At 43.5% G+C, this 19,881-nt stretch overlaps 1 protein-coding gene and 2 long non-coding RNA genes across 5 annotated transcripts; 2 read left to right on the top strand and 1 right to left on the bottom strand.

The window, feature by feature from the left end:
- The first annotated feature begins 2,698 nt into the window (after window positions 1-2,698).
- Window positions 2,699-9,405, top strand: LOC133896659 (uncharacterized). 3 transcript variants are annotated; one of them, XR_009905810.1, is made up of 3 exons: window positions 2,699-2,987; window positions 3,243-3,529; window positions 9,152-9,405. It is a non-coding gene; the product is annotated as an uncharacterized LOC133896659 (long non-coding RNA). The 3 variants fall into 3 exon arrangements; XR_009905811.1 differs by having other exon boundaries at window positions 2,699-2,999; XR_009905812.1 differs by having other exon boundaries at window positions 2,699-3,116.
- A 2,984-nt stretch (window positions 9,406-12,389) lies between these two features.
- LOC133896577 (uncharacterized) lies at window positions 12,390-13,216 on the top strand. Its single transcript, XR_009905798.1, has 3 exons — window positions 12,390-12,549; window positions 12,684-12,806; window positions 12,884-13,216. It is a non-coding gene; the product is annotated as an uncharacterized LOC133896577 (long non-coding RNA).
- Window positions 13,217-14,981: 1,765 nt separating this feature from the next.
- Window positions 14,982-15,882, bottom strand: LOC133897558 (cullin-1-like). The gene is made up of 3 exons (XM_062338323.1): window positions 15,668-15,882; window positions 15,407-15,557; window positions 14,982-15,327 (listed from the first exon to the last, which is right to left on the bottom strand). The coding sequence occupies exons 2-3, from the start codon at window positions 15,551-15,553 to the stop codon at window positions 15,145-15,147; spliced, it is 330 nt and encodes a 109-aa protein (XP_062194307.1). The 5' UTR covers window positions 15,554-15,557; window positions 15,668-15,882; the 3' UTR covers window positions 14,982-15,144.
- Between the last annotated feature and the right edge of the window lie 3,999 nt (window positions 15,883-19,881).

The following is a 19,881-nucleotide window of genomic DNA, read 5'->3' as shown; positions in this document are numbered from 1 at the left end:
AGCAAAGACATCCGAACACACAGAGGTGATCGTAGGCCAATGGCGAGCCAAAGAGACATTTGTATGGAGTAGATGGAGCAGTGGCTTGCCACAAACATCGATTCATAAGATAAGTGGATGTGGAAAGTGCCTCGACCTAGAAGGAAGTGGGCATATGTGCTTGGAAGAGCAGAATGAGAATGCTATCATTCAGTGTCCGAAGCATACGTTCAACTTTTCCATTTTGTTAGTAAGTATATGGACAAGAAAGTCGAAGAATAATGCCATGTGATTCTAGGAAGAAATGAATAGTAGCATTGTCAAATTTGTGCCCGTCGTCAGTCTGTATAGAGAAGATTGGGCATTCAAATTGATTTTTGATATAGTTGTGAAAGGAGAGTAAGGTTGGCAGAACATCTGATTTTTGGCATAGGGGTAAAGTCCAAGTATAATGGGAATAACCATCCAATAAAACAAGGTTGAATTTGAAGCCTAAAACACTCAAGATTGGAGATGTCGAAACATCCGGATACAATAATTCAAAAGGAAAAGAGCTAACTGAAGTTCAATTATGGAATGGTAGATGCTTATGTTTTTCTAGCTGGCAAGCATGACAGAGATGCGAGCTAGCCTTATTACAAGAGAATTCAGATTGATCTAAAATGCTGGAAAGAGAAGCTCATCTGGGGTGTCCAAGCCTCTGGTGTCAAAGATCAACAGAAGGTGCGGCAATGAAGACTATGTGAGCGCTGGAATGACGATGCGTGAAGAGGGTAGAGCTCATCGTTGCTGTCATAGCGTAGAACCACCTAACGCGTCCGAAGATCCTTGATAGAAAAACTGGTAGGATCAAATTTAACGAAAACATGATTGTCATGGGTTAATTCATGGACAGAGATAAGATTATTAATGAAAGATGGGGAGTAAAGAACATTGTGGAGTAGAAGGGGGATGAGTTTGTCGGTAGAGTAGCAGTGCCAATATGAGTAATTGGCAAGTGTTTTCCATTGCCGACACTAACAGAGGAGCGAGAGGGAGAAGTGGATATGGACTAAAAGATACCAGGTTGTAAAGCCATGTGGGACGATGCTCCGGAGTCGAGGAACTAGTCGGTCGAACTCACCAGCGCGTTGGGGAAGGTAGAGCCTTGAAGGACAGCCAGGAGCGACGACTGATCCCAACTTGGCGTAGCTGAATATTGGGACAAAGCCAGAGTGTTGATGGTTGGGAGCGTCGGTGTGGATGCCAACATGGCTTGGATGGGAGGCACATATGACCGTGGGCCAAGGAGGTGGGTGCCTGGTGCATGTCATGGCATTGGCAGGTCTAAACCATACCAGTCCACGGGTTGAACGCATGCGACCAAGGCGGTGGAGACAGTATCGGTGTGGACAACGATTGGCCATTGGAGATGCTCTTGGGCTTCTTCTTTTTAGTTTTGCCAGAAGATTTGACCCCGCCGGAGTGAGAGCCCTCCTGTGGCGCGGGCTTAGAGGGAGAGCGGCCAGTGAACATGGCTTGACCGGCCAACTGTTGTGCTGATTGCTCAGCGTGGTGTTCCTATAGCATCAGGAAGGTTCGAGCCTTGAGGAACATCAGGAATACGGTGCATGATGTGAGATGAAGAATTGCATGGTGGAATCGACGATTGAGCCCATGCAGGAGGTTGAGAACAAGATCCTTCTCTGTAATGGGTGCGCCCAAATCACACAGAGTGGCAAAGAGGGACTTGATCTTGGACCAATATGCGATAACGGTCATGTCCCCCTGGAATATGGATCAAAACTCCAAGATGACGTAGACGAAGCGCACCCCTTTGTTGTTGCGGAAGAGAGACTCGATGGCGCGCCAGAGCGAATGCACCGTGTTGTTGGGGCTGAGGATGATCTGAAGAATTTTTGTGAAGACCATGGTGTAGAACCAGGAAACAATTGAAAAATCATTTTAAACCCAGTCCGAGTCACCTTGCGCCAGCATCGCACTGTTGATGTGATCACTGAGGTCGAATTTGCAGAAAACCACTAGGAACAGCTGGCTCCATGGCTAATAATTGGACTCAAGGAGATCAAGCACGAGGGGCACGTGAGTCTTGATGTTGATGAGTTGAATCTGGTGGGAGGGGAGAGGTGTGGTTGTGACCTGCGCCGCAAGACTAGTTAGCGAGGAGGAGGCAGAAGAGGTGGTGCTCATGGCAAGGCAAGGAAGGGGCAGCGGAAGAGATGAGGATCATGCGGTCACTGATACCATGAAAGGAGTGAACAAGGAGAAGAGGATCCAACACACATTGTATTCGTTGTATGCGGTGTGTATTTATACAAGCAGCTGAGTGTGCACTCGTGAGCTGAACTACCAAAGGCCTAGACCAAATCATACGCCAGTAGCCAAAGGACTCGGGCATGGTCCGAACTAAGACCATCTCTAACCATATTTCCTTCATTTCGTTTTCTTCTCGACTCTCTTTTCTGTTCTCATTCTCTTTATTTTCTCTCATCTCCAACAGTTTCCCTTCGAGAGGAATCGCGAAGAGAAAGGAGAGAATCATATTCTGAAAGGAATGACTCTGAGAATCACGTCGTGATGAGAACCGTGAAGAAAAACTGTTAGAACGCTGAAAAAAAAATTCCTTCACAATAAGAATATCACCTCTAAAAGAAATCCTTGAGGCTAATCTAAGTAACAGCCGAGCCGAGCCGAGCCTATCAGTGGGACCAGCAGAGCCATTGAAGCGTTGAACAGGTGAGAGGAGGCAGCAGCTATCGCTAACACAAAAGAACCGGTGCCTGTGTCCTGCTTTCCTTCCCCACCCGCCCCGTGCCACCGAAGCAGGAGCAGCAGCAGCATCACCGATGGCGTCGGCCGAGGGCGAGAAGAAGATGATCACTCTCAAGAGCTCCGACGGTGAGGAGTTTGAGGTGGAGGAGGCGGTGGCTATGGAGTCGCAAACCATCCGCCACATGATCGAGGACGACTGCGCTGACAGCGGCCAACCAAAATTCTTCGGTTCAAGTGTGGGTGTTCTGGTACAGAATATCAAGTCTAATTCCTCGTCTCGTTCCATCTCTCTCCCTCCTCCCCCCTCCCTCTCTACACCCTAGTGCCTCGACCTGAGCGATCCTGAGAAGGTCTCCGTGCGCTAGGTGAGCCACCGCCGCCGCCGACCTTCTCGTCTCGCCCCGCGGCATCGCGATTTGCTTTGTCCCTCGGCGCAGATTAGTGTTGATCTTGGTTCCTGATGGCGATCTGGTTGCTGGGTTTTGGTGCAGGTGGTGGCCGAAGATTTGGATTAGGATGCGGAGGAGAAGATGGGGCGCATCTTCGTGGGCGGGCTGTTGTGGAACACCACGGAGCACACGCTCAAGCGCACCTTCGGCCAGTACGGCAAGGTCATCGAGGCGTAGGTATAACAACACTTCTGCCCTACGGTGATGCGTGTGATTTGGTGGGGAGTGAAGGTGTTTTAGTTGTGATCCGTTGTTTCAGTATGGTTAGCATGTAGACGGATGTGGTATATAATTTCTCTGCAGAAATTGTTATGCTTTAGTTAAATAAGGTTGTTCAAAGCGACAAAGCTCGTAGCGCATTCGGTTGGATATGGTGTAAAAGGATTAGGCTTCTTTCACATCCCAGTCCCTGAGAAGGAGGTGCGTAAAAATAAATCTGAGGTGGCATGGGCTTTGGCATCTGTGAAAGGAGGGAGCATGTCTGTGACTCAGGTCACTGCGGAATTAGAACGGCTAGTACCCGTTAAATGGGCTTGGGAGGTGAAGGAGCAGGGGATTGATGCTTTTCTGATAGCTTTTCCTAATGGTAGAGTTTGGGATCTTGACAGTCAAAAACCCTGCAGGGGTGCAGCTTCAATTTAATGAATGGGGCGCAGATGATGAAGCAAAGTTTCAGTTACCTATGGCTTGGGTGCAGGTTGGAGGAATACTGAAGGAGTTGAGAACCTTCCCAATCTTATGGGCGGTGGGTACTGTCCTAGGCACAACTCAGAAGGTGGATATGGTATTCACTAGGAATAATGATATGGCTCGCATTCTCATTGCTGTACTTGATCCATCTCTGATTCCGGATACCCTTGAAGTAGTCTTTGGAAGTTGTCTCTATTCCATTTATTTCATGGTGGAGAAGGGCGATAGTGTTACAGCAGGGGGAGGTGGGGTGAATGGTGATGGCAATGACTGTATGGACGATGATGAAGAAGATGACCTTCTAGATGAAGATGATGTCATGGAGGACAGAGAAGCAAAGAGGAGCAAGAATGCTTCTGCAAATTTGAGTTTGCCGCCTAAGTTGTCTTTGGCTGAGGAAGGCGAAGGAGCAAGTTCAGGTAATAAAAACACAGCAGCTATTTCTCTTCCCTTGGAGCAATCTGGAGCGGCAAATTTGGATTTGTCCTCAAGGTTTCCTTCAGCTCAGTAAGAAATTGCTGCTACCGCAGGAAATACTATTGTTACTGCTAGTTCTCTCCCTCTGGAGAAATCCGGATGTTCTTTGTTTCCGGCCTCTAGTGCTTTGGTTCCAATCCTTGAAGCAGCTGACTGTTTTGGTATGAATGTCAGTAAAGATTGTAAACCAGGCACTCTTTGTTTTGACGAATGGGTTCAAAAGAAAGCTGATGCTATAATGGATATTGTGGTGGATGCAAATTTGAAGGAGATAGCTGATCGGATTGTAGCAGAGGATGCTGATTTTGGCTTTGGTAAAACTGACATGTTGCCGATTGCCTCTGACTTGGGCAAAGTGTGGGTACAGAGGATGCAGCGGCAGCATCATTGCCTTTGACAGCGACAAAAGATCAATTCTCTTCGGTCTCGCCGGGTGCTTCTACACCTTCAAAGCACGTCTCTTCAAATACTCCAGTTCGTTAGAGCAAGAGGAGGGCATCGACGGTGGAAGAAGACTCGGTGGAACGAGCGGCAAGATTGGTGGCAATCCACAACTTGGAGATACGGGCCACAGAAGGTATGTTTGATAATTCCATTCTATCTCTTTCGGACAATCACATTACTGCAAATTTTAGTATGCTAGGCTTTTCTTTGGCAGATAAGAAATCAGATATTACTTCAGCTATTAATGATTTAAAGAGCTCTGAGTTGCAACGGTTGAATAATGCTTCTTTAGCCAAACATAATCTAGATATAGGTTCAGACCAAGGGTTTTCAGACAATGAAGGAGAAGTAGAAATATATAACTTTACTCTTGGCCACTTATGTAGTGGTTTAACGGAGGAAGTGATGGACGATGACATTGCTCACATAGATTGTGGTTGGGAGAAAGTCACGTCTAAAAAGAAAGTGTCTTCTGCAAAGAAGAAGAAGGTTAAAATTAGGTCCAAAACTAAAAAATCATTTTTTAGTTCGATATGAAAAGTATTTTCTGGAATAGCAAGGGTCTGAGGGACCTGGCAAAATACCGTTTCTTGTATGATACTTCTCTAGAACAAAATTTGGATTTCATTGGGTTTTAGAAACATGTAGGAATGACTTTCTGCAGACGGATCTTAATCATTTCTGTGGTGATAGAGATTTCGGTTGGCATTGGTCATCGCCCCGTGGAAGATCTAGTGGAATTCTAATGGGAGTAAATCTTTCGGTTTTTGAGGTTACATATATTTTTTATGGAGAATTTATGTTAAATTCCATCTCAAATGTAAAGATGGTGGATTCCAATGGATTCTGATGGCTGTTTATGGAGCAGCCCAACCAGAATAGAAAGAATTGTTTTTAATGGAGCTAGTACATGCTTGTAGCAATTTAACTTTACCGTTTATGGTTGGAGGTGATTTTAATATCATTAGAAGCCCTGTAGAGAAAAGCAATGATAACTATGATGATAGATGGCTGTTTTTGTTTAATGCCATAATTGAAAGTTTAGATTTAAGAGAGATCGAATTATCAGGGAGACAATACACTTGGGCCAATTCTTTGGAGAATCCAACTTATGAGAAGGTTGATAGAATTTTAGTGAGCACAGTGTGGGAACAAAAATATCCTTTATGCACCGTTCAGGCACTTTCTAGGGTATTTCAGACCACACTCCTTTGCTACTTGACTCAAGAGATGCTTCTCATCGCGGTAACAGGCAATTGTTTAGGTTTGAGTTGTGTTGGCTGATGAAAGAAGGTTTTTTTGAGCAAGTAAGGGAGGTATGGACAAAGGAATATAAGGGGACTAATGCGATTGAACGATGGCAATATAAGATCCGAAGACTTAGGCAATATCTTAGAGGGTGGGCAAAGAACAATCGTGGAAAAGATAAAAGTCTGAAGGAGCTCTCTAAAAAGATAGATGTTTTGGATAGGAAGGCGGAGAACATCCTTTTATCTTCGAAAGAGTCCGATATGCTTCGTTGCTTTAAAGCAAGTTTAGCCCAATTGTTGAGAGAAGAAGAGATACCTTGGCTCCAACGCTCTAAAACGGAGAAGCTTTTTGAGGGTGATAGAAATTCGAGGTATTTTCAGTTGATTGCTAACGGCAAGCATCGTAAGACTCATATTTTTCAGATTGAACATGATGGTCGAACTTTTACCAGACAAGATGAAATTAAGGAACATATCACTTCTTATTATAGAGATCTTTTTGGTCCACCTGTGAGTAATCAGTTTTCGATGCTGGAGAATCACAGAGTGGACATACCTCAGATCTCTGATATAGAGAATGATATGCTTGTGGAAGGTTTTTCCGAAAAAGAAGTCAAAGAGGCGATTTTCGGAATGGAACACAACAAAGCTCCAGGCCCAGATGGGTTTCCTGCGGATTTGATGGCCTTATTTGATGACTTTCATGAGGGTGATTTACCTCTTTCCCGACTTAATTTTGGAATAATTACTCTACTTCCCAAGGTCAAGGATGCGGCCATTATACAACAGTACAGACCAATCTGCCTTTTGAATGTTTCTTTCAAAATCTTCACTAAAGTGGCTACAAATAGAATAGTTGAAGTTTCAGAGAAAATTATTAGATCTTCTCAGACTGCGTTTATGCCAGGAAGGAATATTCTGGAAGGAGTAGCTATACTTCATGAAACCATTCATGAGATGCATAGGAAGAAGCTTAGTGGGGTAGTGGGGTGATTTTGAAACTAGATTTCGAGAAAGCGTATGATAAAGTTAAATGGCCTTTCCTGCAACAAACATTACGTATGAAGGGTTTCTCTCCTGTTTGGTGTTCTTGGATTGAGCAGTTTGTAACAGGGGGGAGCGTTGCAGTCAAGGTCAATAACGATATTGGAAGATATTTTCAAACAAAGAAAGAGCTAAGGCAGGGGGACCCCATATCACCGATTCTCTTTAATATAGTAGTAGATATGTTAGCTATTCTAATTGGTAGAGCCAAAGACGTAGGTCAAATAAGGGGAGTTGTGCCTCACTTAATTGACCATGGCCTCTCCATATTGCAATATGCAGATGACACTATTCTTTTTATGGAACATGACATTGATCAAGCTAAGAATATGAAGCTTCTGCTTTGTGCATTTGAAGAGCTTTCTGGCTTGAAAATCAATTTCCATAAAAGTGAGTTGTTCTGTTACGGGGATGCTAAAGAGTCTGAGGAGGAATATTCACATTTGTTTGGGTATGAGATGGGGAATTACCCCTTTAGATATCTTGGCATCCCTATGCATCACAAGAAGTTAAGTAATAAAGATTGGCGGATAATAGAGGATAGATTTCAGAAGAAATTGAGTAGTTGGAAAGGTAAACTTTTGACTATTGGGGGTCGCTTAGTTCTGATTAACTCAAATTTGAGTAGCATTGTGATGTACATGTTGTCCTTTTTTGAGATCCCTCGCGGAATTCTTAAGAAATTGGATTACTTTAAATCACGCTTCTTTTGGCAAAGCACTGAACATAAGAAAAAGTACCGCCTGATGAAATGGGGCATCTTATGTAGACCTAAAGACCAGGGTGGCTTAGGTATCAAAAATATCGATGTTTAGAATAGATGTTTGCTTAGCAAATGGCTCTTCAAGCTGATAAATGAAGATGGGACGTGACAACAATTGTTGAGAAGAAAATATTTAAAGAATAAACGATAGGTGAGGGGACATGGAAATTTGGCGATTCTCACTTTTGGTCGGGCCTTATGAAGGTCAAAGATCAATTCTTGAGATTGGGATCATTTCATCTAAATAATGGTTTTCAAATCAGATTCTGGGAAGATACTTGGCTTGGAAGATCAAGTCTTCGAGATATGTACCCACATTTATACATAATAGCTAGAAAGAAAAATGTGACAGTTGCAGATGTGTTGAAACCAGAGCCTTTTAATATGCCCTTTCGCAGGGCTCTAGTAGGGCGTAATTTAGATGACTGGAATTTTTTGGTTTCAAAACTGGCTTTAGTGCGCCTTAATGATCAAGATGATGTGTTCAAATGGTCTGCAAAACCCTCTAGAACTTTTACGGTAAAATCTATGTACAATTCTTTGATGAATCAAGGCTTCCATGGCATCTACCATTTCTTGTGGAAATTAAAAATCCCTTTAAAAATAAAGGTTTTCCTCTGGTATTTAATTAGAGGGGTTACGCTAACAAAAGACAACCTTCTTAAGCGAAATTGGCATAGTAGTGTCCAATGTTGTTTTTGTAACAGCAATGAGACTATCCAACATTTGTTTTTCGATTGTTAGTTTGCTAAGTTCATTTGGAGAGCGGTATAGGTTGCTTTTGGTATTTCTCCCCCAAAAAGTATTTCACATATCTTTGGTGACTAGTTATGCAATATAAACCAAAAGTTGAAATCCCAAATTTTGGTTGGAGCAAGTGCTTTATGTTGGGTTATTTGGCTAACCAGGAATGAAATTGTTTTTGATAAATCAAAGCCAAATACTTACATGCAGGTAATCTTCAGGGGAATACACTGGATTAGACAGTGGTCCTTGCTTCAAGATGAGGAAGCAAGACACCAAATGAAGTGGGCGTGCCGAATCCTGGAGACCACGATAATGGAGATTTTCGCCAAACATGGGTGGATGTTCACTAGGAGGTTTGGTCCGTGAAGTTGCTTATTTGATCATGTCCTTACTTATGTTTGGTTTCGTTTTACTTGTGCTATTTGTTGGCCTTTTTTGTAGCCTATGGCTGGAACGATGTAATAATGGATGGTTGTGTGCATGCCTAATGCAGAGGCCGGAATAAAAAAAAAATTCCCTTATCTAAAAAAAATAAGGTTGTTCTGTTGAGATGATTAGTAGTAAATGAATCTTTTTTGTTCTCCCCTGCTGCATGATGGTGAAACTGCTCCTGATTTTTGTAACTTGTTTTGTTTTATAGAATTTTATTGATTTACCAGTTGTCTCAATGGATAATACATACATGGTCCAGTTACAGTAGTGCTTAGGGATGAGTCGTATCTTGTTTACAATTCATGTGTTGTTGGATGGAAGCAGATAATTGAAAAGGTCACCGTCACCATTCTGATTATATTGAAGGTTATTTGAACCTTATGCGAAATCTTATTACTAATTCATTAACTGGAGTATACATGCGTTTGTTGTTTGTAGAGTTCTTTTAGCATTCTTCTGTCCTCTATTTTCTATCTATCTAATAGCGGTTACTGATCCACAGAGCTCCCGGATATATTTAGGAAGCTAGCAATGTTCAAGGATAAGAAACACATTAATCACTGACCTCATGGTTAGCATTTTAGAGTTGATGGGTTCAGTAGAAATCAGTTGGAAGTATCCACACTGTAGTCAATTTGATAGATGTGCGCTGTTTTGTGGGCAGAACAAGAGACCTGTCTTTGCCATGCCAGTACTTAAAAAAAATTGATGTCAGATCAAGATCGCAGCAAATGAATTGTCACTTCCATGGTTAATGATGAATTCCACAGAACCAAACATGATTACCAGCGCTGAATATGAACTTACAGCAAAGTTTTGTTGCATAATTCTTCCAGATCAGATTGATAAGAAAGGCAGAAGAACTATGTTTGTTATCCGTGATTAGTGAGGTATTACAGGTGATGCTGAAGAGCAAGTGTCGTATGCTGAAGAGCAAATGTTGTATGCTCGTATGGTGGCCATTGTATGAACAGCGGGGATACCTATTATGGTGCTGGACGTGATCGTTATGCCAGTGATCGCTATGCACCTGCAGCAGATCGCTATTCGGGTGACAGATATAGTGGTGCAGATCGTTATGCATCGAGTGGCTTTAGCAGGGAAACAAGTTATGAGAGAGATGGAGGGCGGACCAGCGGAAGTTACTACCGTGATGAACTTAGGAGCCCTTGTTGCTCTGGAAGAAGTGGTCCACGTGGTGGGGCTGCTCGCTTTGGTGGGAGTTACCGAGATAGACCTGCCCCCTATGATCGTCCCATCTGGGGAGCGGGAGCTCGCGCTCTTATCATGGTCGCTACTGATGGAGGTTAACATAGAGCAGAACAGAGATATCTAATGTGTTCCAGTTACCAGTCTATACTTTATTTGCATTCCCTATATTGATGCTTCAACTGTGTTATTCGGTAGTGCAGTTTTTTTAATTAGTCTATGACACAATGTTTCGGTGCTTCAATTATTAGTATGTTAATAGTTAGTACTATAAACTGTAGGCAGGGTATGATCCTGGTTCCTTCGTCATGTTGTTTGTGTATTTACTCGCGGTCCTGTTAAACTGAGTTGCAGTATGTTGTCTTTGAATCAGTCTGCTGTTCTGGACTTTTCTCATTCGTTGAGACTACTGTGCCACATTTTCCATCGAGGGGTCCGGATGAAACACAAGTACATGTTGATTCATTGGTTTGTTGCAATAGAGAACAGGATTACATGTTTCTGCATTGTCATATTTTGATTAATTGGTTTGTTTCGGCAAAGAAATAATTAGATGTAAATTTTGATTAATTGAATAAGTTTGGTGTAAAATTACATGTTGGAATGCTCTATATGTTCCGTTGTTGCAAATTCATATGCTTGGTACATGGTGTATCCAAAAATTTATTGTTTTGTGTAGAATATGGAACCGTTTCATGTAAAATATGGATTCTGTTGTAACCCACGAGTACTTAACTAGTGAACTGTATATTCGTGAGATGGAGAAACATGATTGCGTAACGAACAAATTCGGCAGTTAACTGAATGAGCCTAGATAGTATTAGTCTGTAGAGAAAAAATGGCTATAGAGAGGCAGAGATCATTGACGGTTTCTGGATGTGATGATGTTGACATGAGAGCGTAGACGTTACGGAGAATTGAAGCAGGGTTCAATGGAGTAATCATTGTTTCAAGGTAGTAATTAAACCAACAATGGCTGATGGTAAAAAAAGAGGGATGCACCATAGATATATATGATTGAGTTTCTTGATTCCACGGAGTAGCATAGTAGAAGCAGCAAAGATAAAAACAAGAGGACATGCAATTCGGTGCTGCCATGCACTTTCCTCTACAACGAGCGAAGAATGTGTCAAGCCGTCAATGTAAGTTACCCATGGGCCACGGCAGAGCTATTACGTGAAGTTACATGCACATGGTAGAAGCCATCACAAAAATGTACCTTGCCGATGGACCATGTTGAGAACTAAAAGTGTCCTCATATGTTACAAAGATAGAATTAATCATTATGATTGCTAATCCAATTTGATTAAAAAATTTCCGAAGTCTTATAAATTGTTTTAATTTGTAATATTTTATAAGAAAGCTAAAGATAGGCATAATTGCAAAAAGGGAAAACGATCGAATCCTGAAGGTAAATTTTAAGGGAATAAGTAGCCTTAAAATTGCGTAGGCAATTCGGCTAGTTGACATATATTTCAATAAAGTGAGACCAGTACCACGTTTACCTTCGCGTGGAAGGCACGCTGATACAGTGTATTTCATTAATATTGCAACTGGTCCTATACAGAACCTGGACGACAGTGTCACCCTCAATCTTCAAGTGTCCCCTTATTAGGGTTCCTTGTTGAATCGTACATTGGCATTTTGACATAGAACAAGACGACAGTGACATGTACAAGTTGATGTGATACTAGAGCAAGGATTTTCAGATGAGATCTATAATTTTGTAGTTCATAATATTTTCATTTAATGTGCCTAAATAATCGATAAAAATTTTAGATAACAAGGATTAAAAAGAAAAAAATATCCCATTGCTCTTAGCAATCATTGATAAGTGAGATGATAAGAATATTTCGCGCAAGGTGAGTGGTCGTGGGTTCGACTCCCACAAAGCACACGTGCACGAAAAATTGTGTGATTTTTTAGCACCAAAATCATAGGGATTAATATTTAGTCCAACTTTATGAACAAAAGAAGCCCACATCCTCCAAACCCTAATATATATTCTAGGTCAAGAGTTTAATCTCCACACTCAACTCTCAACACCTCCACCTCCCCCGATTCCCCCCCTCTCTCTCTCTCTCATCACGCCTCATGCTTACATGGAGCAGAGCACGGCGGCCTTGCCTGGATCTATGCTGAGGACAACTCGTTGACCTCATTTGAGCACAACAGAGGTGAAATCAGCCGCGGATGGCAGTGATAAATGAGTGGATGGCCGTGGTGACTTTGATTGCTCCTCCCCTGCGGCGTGCCCTATGTGACGTGTGCTTGCTGCTCACCCTCCTGTAAGGTACGTGCAAGTGCTCCTCCCTCACCTAGATCTTAGTAGTGTGGTCGGTTCTTAGATTAGATTTATTTTTTAGATACATATCTATGTGACTGCAACCTATGCACGCTGCTCACACTCTTAGAAGGTATGTGCAGGTGCCTCTCCCCAATCAGATCTTATGGCGTGGTCGGTTCTTAGATTGGATTCATTTTTGGATACATATTTGTGGTGTTCCTTGTGCGCGACTACGTCATGCTCGCTGCTCACCCTCCCAGAAGGTATGTGCTGGTACCCATCCTTTATCCTGATCTCGCGGCGTGGCTGGTTCTTAGATCGGATTTATTTTTGGATACAGATATAAATGAACAAGCAGAGCTATATGTGAAGGTGCAACAAAGGGAGCAAGCAATGCCATGTGTGTGGTGACTATGTGCGACAGTCGAGAGGTAGATCTACCATCGGGAGCATGACGAGGCGCTCAATGTGGAGATGGAAAGGGACTATGAGGTCTTTCATAGTGGTTCTCTCTGCCCACCATTGAGGACACCATGGGCACCACTGCCATAGCCGGTAGCTTATTCCTAGATGACGAGTAGGTGAGGTGTTCGATTGAATACTTGAGTGATGATACTTGTATTTGATTAGTTTCTTTTGCAACGGTTATGCACTTTTGTACATATAACTCTAGAAAGGCATGTCTCTACATGTACATATATACAATTTTATACATATAGATCTATTCAATTGATATGATTATTCATGTGGTAATAATTGGTGCAAAATTCCTTGTTTTTTTAGGTAAAAGTGCATTATTACAATAGGTTCTTGGTACGAACCGACTGTAATAGTTGTTGATTTTTATAGTCCACTTTTTGCAGTTAGTTCAATAACCGACTGTAAAAACAGATGCAAACCTATTGTTAAAGCGATTTATGTAGTAGTGTTAACATCCGAAAATCATTATGCTATCACAACCTACAGAAGTTCGTCGAGCATGAAAGAACTAACATAATGATTCTCCCGATCACAAGCACCTACGTACTTTGTTAAAAATGCATGTGAAACTATAGTTGTAGACAATTGTCAACAGTTGTGGTAGATTTACTGCATATATAAGATACAGCGCAGTGAAGATACCACAGAAAACCAAGGTTTACAGCAAACCGTGGCTAATGGCCAACACCGTCGCTAGGCGTCGACCATAGCGCACGACCACGCCCACCGCCAGCAATGTCAGCCACCCATGACAATTCTTGTATAAGTCGTGTATCATGCAAACATGGACTAGCACTACTAGTAGCGCAGCCGCTAGTAGACATAAAACCCTTCTTGCCATGCAGTTGACGATCACTTGGCAGCAACATCCTAGCAGCTTGCAGATGAGAGGCTGAGGCCAAGAGGAACATGCACATGACCAAAACCGCAGGCCCAGGAGCCATGGTTTCACAATGTAAACTTGGCTATGTTACGGTATGGGTTTGAATGTAATCGACTTTTGTTATGAAATTGTTAAGAATGTTGGCATATTTATAGGGGAAGAAATTAAGCATCTTATGTTGGGAAGCTTCAAGGAAGAAGAGCAGACGACGTCAAGCTTGGTTAGCGAAGTTAGGCAACTTGGCCTCGCAGCTGTGCATCAATAAAACTTTCCTCGATTGGAGGCAAAAGGTTTTGAAGAATTCCATGTCGACAAGTAGTTGCTACTCCTACTTGTTTGGGATCGGATTGGGTTGCTGTGTATGTAATCCTGGTATGCATGAGTTGGCAGCCTAGCACTGTCATATTAAGAAAACATCTATTCTAGCATTAAATCATGTGGGTCAAATTACCTGAGACCAAGATGCAGGTTTCTTGAGCATCAATGTTAAACATTCAGTTAATGCTGGCAGACTGTACAGTGCACATGTCTGAGTAACTGCTATCCTGCAGCCTACAGGGTAACTACCGTTTATTTCTTATCACCTAATTAGGTATAATGACCAACCTAATTGACTAAGCAGCGAACTTATACAGCGAAATTGAGTACCTTGATTCGGTGAAGCCATTAGGAGTGGGTCTTGACAGATCGGCTGTCGTAGTCGTGTTGGTCCTTGTAGTTGCAGTAGATCACCGGAGGTTGCCCGGCAACGGTTGGCAGCCTTCGACCACTTGGCATTATATTTTGATCGGGATGTGTTAGGGGTAATGAGCACAGGGGCAGTAGATCACCGGAGGTCCTCCTTCTATGTAGCGATAGTGGACGGGACTGCAACCAACTGACTTGGTTGTGCCACTGATCATGGCACGAACGTGGGCTCACATATGACTCGGTCATGTTTGTTAGAGCTGTTAGCGAAGATAACAATCACTACCGGATTTCGTGACTTTGCCGTGTGCCCAGGGCACACGGCGAAGGCTTAAAAACACTCGGCAAATCGTTTGCCGAATGTAACACTTGGCAAACAGTAGTCGGCGTACAACGTGCCGGCAAACAATTGTTTGCCGACTGTTTTCTATCGTGCACTCGGCAAACTATTTTGCCGAGAGTGAAATCCGACACTCGGCAAAAAAAAACGCCAGTTTGCCGAGTGTCGAGGGAATACACTCGGCAAAAAGTGGAGGGTTTGCCGAGTGCCCTTAAAATACACTCGGCAAACCATTAAAAAAAGAGGAAAAAAAAAGCCACCACAGGAGCAATCTTATCACTGATAGCTCAGCATTAGCACTTTTGTCGAAAAGCAATCTTCTTGCAAGTTTCTTCCTGGAAGATAGCTCAGCAAAGAGGTCTTTATCACTGATGTATGCAAGCAATCTTACCACCTGAAAAATAGCCAATAGCAAATGTAAAAGTTCACATTCATAATTTAATAAAAGCAGCAAAAGAAAAGACAAGATGTACCTTCTCAAGGGCATCTTCAATGGCTTCATCACTGAGCTTTTCACTGCAGCCTTTCTTCAGAATGTTATCACAGAAGGTAGCGAGCAATTCAGCACTTGAACTGCCAGACAAATTAACTACAGTACATGTACATATCCCACTTTCCATCTCTCTGCAAATTAACTCTTCCTTAATTTGGCACATCAAAATTTTACACCACGGTACGCACGCAAATGGACAAATGAAGCCGATGTTTGCAAGGATGCAGTTAAGGGAAACCACCTGAGAGGTCTGCAGCTGGCGTGTTGCTGCCTGCTGGTCACCCGAGTGTCTTCCGCCGACGTGCTGGCCGAGGCGCCGAGCTGCTGGCGTGCTGAGAGGCTGTGGCTTGCCGATGGCTGGCGTCTTCCGCTGACGCGACCAGGCACAGCTCCGGCCCTCCGCTCGACCAAGCACGGCACGCGCCGCAGCCGTAGCCCGCACGGCCGCGCCCGCCGCTACCCGCCGCTGCCCGCCCGAGCTTGGCACGTGAGGGGCGGCGGCCGACTGTGTAGGGGCCGTGAGCCGCTGCGGCCGACTGCGTAGGGGACGTGAGGGGCGGCGGCCAGGCGGAAAAGGCGTTGGCGCCGGCGCATGTGAGTGGAGCGGGACGGGAGATGGGGAATTGGGGATTGGAAGAGCTAGGGTTGGAGGTGGGTGCTGGGGTTTGGGCTGTGGGCCGAGCCACTCGTAGAAGGCACAGTTTGCGCGGGCGTAAATTCAAAAAAATCCGAAATTTTTGGTCGGTAAGGAAAATATTTCACTATTTGCCGAGTGTCAAATAGAGGACACTCGGCAAACAAGTTTTTTGCCGAGTGTCCGTTAGACGACACTCGGCAAAGGACGGACGTGCCGCCAGAGTCCGTGAGGAGGGACACGTGGCGCGGTGTTTGCCGAGTGCCTGACTTTGCCGAGTGTATTTTCTCAAGTTTGCCGAGTGCTATTTTTTGCCGAGTGCTTTTCTCTTGGTTTGCCGAGTGTCTACTTGTTTGCCGAGTGTTTCTTTTTTTTGCACTCGGCGTATAGGGTGGTTTGCCGAGTGCACGATAAAATACACTCGGCAATGTTTTAGACACTCGGCAAACATGGGGATTCCGGTAGTGAATTAACATTCTCCCACTTGATCTTATGGTTAACATCAATAGTCTACACTCAACAAAGTAGCGCACCAAGATAATACAGTCAGAACAGTTGTAAAAAACGCTATTGGATCTCATAATCTATATTGGGTTACTTATGCTTTAGGAGTTGGTTTCTTTCTTATGGTCCTTTATATCTAGGATCATGAAACTGAGATCTTAAAGTAATAATCTCATAATCATATGGGTTATCAGATAAATCCATACTGGCAACATGTTCTTTAAATATATTGGTGGTAAATCTTTAGTTAGTGGGTCAGCAAGCATGCACTTTGTATTTATATGCTTGACTTCAATGGTTTGATCCTGGATTCTATCTTTCACAACGTGATACTTAATATCTGTGTGTTTGATATCATCACTTGACTTGTTGTTAATCGAAAAGAAAACTGCAGCTTTGTTATCGCAATATATGAAGAGTGGTTTACTTATGCTGTCAACTACTCTAAGTCCCGGAATAAAATTCTTAAGCCATATGGTCTACCCAGTAGTCTCACAACATGCTATAAACTCAAATTACATCGTATAAGATGTAGAAAGAATTGTTTGGAGATTTTCCAGGAAATGCCTCCTCCCTCGTGGGTGAAAATATATCCTGATGTCGACTTTTTGTGTCCATGCACCCCATCAAATCAGTGTTTGAATAACCCTTAACCTTAACATCATCAGACTTCTTATATGTGAACATGAAGTGCTTAATGACCTGTAATTAACATAAGGTCTTCTTAACATATTTCGAGTGCTCTAATGTTGGATTTGACTGATATCTTCCCAGCATCCCTGTTATATAAGCTAAGTTAGGGCATGTGCAGACCTAAGCGTACATAATACTCCCAACTGTTGAAGCATAAGGATTTTTCTTCATCTGATCAACTTCTAATTTATTCCTCGTTGATTCGAATCAACTAAAATCATCCCCTTTCACAACAGGAGAAGGTGATGTAGAATAATGATGCATATAACACTTTTTGAGCACTCTTTCAACATAAGCCCTTTGGGATATGCCTCAAAACCCTTTGGACCTATCTGGGATAATCGGGATTGGAACATAAACCCAGTTCTCTTCAAGTGAGAATTTCCTTCCCTCATAGCTCCCACTGTGTCGAGGGTAAATCCCCGATAGTGATTCCGGGGTGTATCGGACGACGGGTGCGTGATCCTTGTTCGAGATGTGCCTACTGAATCTGTTTGTGTATGTGTAACTCAAGAACACCGAGGATTATCCAAGTTCAGGCCCCCCTCAGGGTAATAGCCTTACATCCTGTGTATTCTTTTCTTGTGATCTAAGTTAGTTACAAAATGATGTTCTTGCCCCGCTTTCTTCTCCTCGGGCCGAATCCCCCTACAAGCCTGGTACTCCTCCCTTTATATATCAAAGGGAGAGAGAATTTACACGTGAGTCAAGACATAGACCTAGGCCTAGCTAGAGCTTCCCACCTAGGCCTATCATTACTAAGAGCAGACGTATCAAACTTGCTCTACGGTGCTACAGAGCATGTCACATCTCTCCACCACCTGCATCATCCCGGTCTCCCAGGCTACCCCGTCCCATCCCTACGCACCGCCTGCGCACCTGCAAAAAACATCCTGACATGTCTGTCAGGCCGTCCCGTAGAATTTAATGCTACGGGATGGGACACGGTAGCTCTGCACCGACCACACCTCGATCGACCAGAAAGAGGACCTAGGGAAAGAAAACACTCGAGTGAAAAAGCATTTACTGCGATCGACCAGGGGAGACTGGTCGCGAGGTTTGCTCTTGCGACCTGGTGATTGGTCGCGAAGCTTGGTCGGAGAGCCTGGTTGCGTGGTCATTGGCTGGTCGCGTGGGGTGGCCACGGTTCTGGACAAACATGGCATACAACACCTGCTGATATCTTATCGGTGTGGGTCCACCCGCGAGGGGACCCAACTATTCTTTACACCGACACACTGATTTCAACATTCCCTAAGAACTTAGCATATATCATTCCTACAAACTTAATGGTACGGTTTGGACTATAGAAGTGATACACCATAGATCGTTTCGGGTACCTAATAAAATGGTAGCCAACTTTCTTAGGATCCAATTTTCCAACACGTTACTTTGGCTTTAGCTGGACAACCCCACTCATCTAAGTATCTCAAGTTTAGTTTCTTCACAATCCATAATTCATAAGTGTTGACGATTGGTGAACCACCGATCTTATGAACTTGTAGGAATAGTAGGAGATGCTTCGAGCAGATGAATCACATAACACACAGAGGGGTTTTTATACAGGTTCAGACCTCCGTTTGGATAATAGCCTTACGTTCTGTTTGTCTTGTATTATTCTTTAAGACTATTATAAAGGGGCGCGTGACTAGCCTAGATGGATCTAAACCAAGTCGGATGGCTCTCTTGCATGTAGTTCGGGGTGTGGGGGGGGGGGGGAGGGAGATGCTAATACATATCTAAACTGTAGAAGGCTTAGAGGGTCAGAGCTTCCGTTGGCTTCAAGGGCATGTGATGGCTTGTGTCGAATTGTAAGCGTTTGTCTCTACTCCCCTCTTTAGGGTCCCTTGGCTCCGTATATATAGGGGAGTCATCGTACGACCTCTGGAGTTCTTCTTTCACATTCTTGGAGAAAAACTTCCCTGTTTATAAGATATCTTGAGTATCTATGGGCAATTTCCATGCGTTGAAGGATTCCCTTCCCGGGGATAGAGATATGCCCCGAAAATAATGGAAAATCCTAGGGTATCTTGATATGGTAGTTCTATACTACTTATCGTCAAGCCTCCCACTAGTACGTGAAATGAGGCTTTGACGGATCAAAGACTTGGTTAGCAAAGATAAGCATTTTAAACAACCACATCATCATGTAGAACTCGGGTTCCGATTAGGATGACACATCTAACCAAGTTCTTGGGATCCTCAGATAGTCTATTCGGGATTTCAAATGCCTTCGAGCACAAATGAGTCCTCAAGAAGGTATTCCTTCAGAGTAGGAATTCTGATTCGCTCGAGGATATCGTCCCAATCTTTAGAAAAGACAGGGGAGAAAAGACTTGTTGCTAGCAGGGTTTGAAATTTGAATCATCGCAATAGAGATTTAATGTTGACTTTGGAAAAATGTACGCGCAAGGCGACGTAGTGCGCCGAGTTCCTTGGGTTATTGGTCCCACATGCATCGGGCATCAAATGTGATGTGACACTAGAGCAAGGTATCGTGGGCTTGAGTCCTGCTCGGAACCATCATGGCTTCAGTCGAATAGTCATCCAAAGAGCCAATGTCCCTGTATAAAATAAGACGGGGGGCCCACACAATAGTCACCCCCTCCATCATCGTTCACTTT

Source organism: Phragmites australis, chromosome 17, assembly GCF_958298935.1.
Source record: "Phragmites australis chromosome 17, lpPhrAust1.1, whole genome shotgun sequence".
Lineage (NCBI taxonomy): Eukaryota > Viridiplantae > Streptophyta > Magnoliopsida > Poales > Poaceae > Phragmites > Phragmites australis.
Note: the sequence above shows the minus strand (reverse complement) of the source record. Positions and strands in the feature narration are given on the sequence as shown.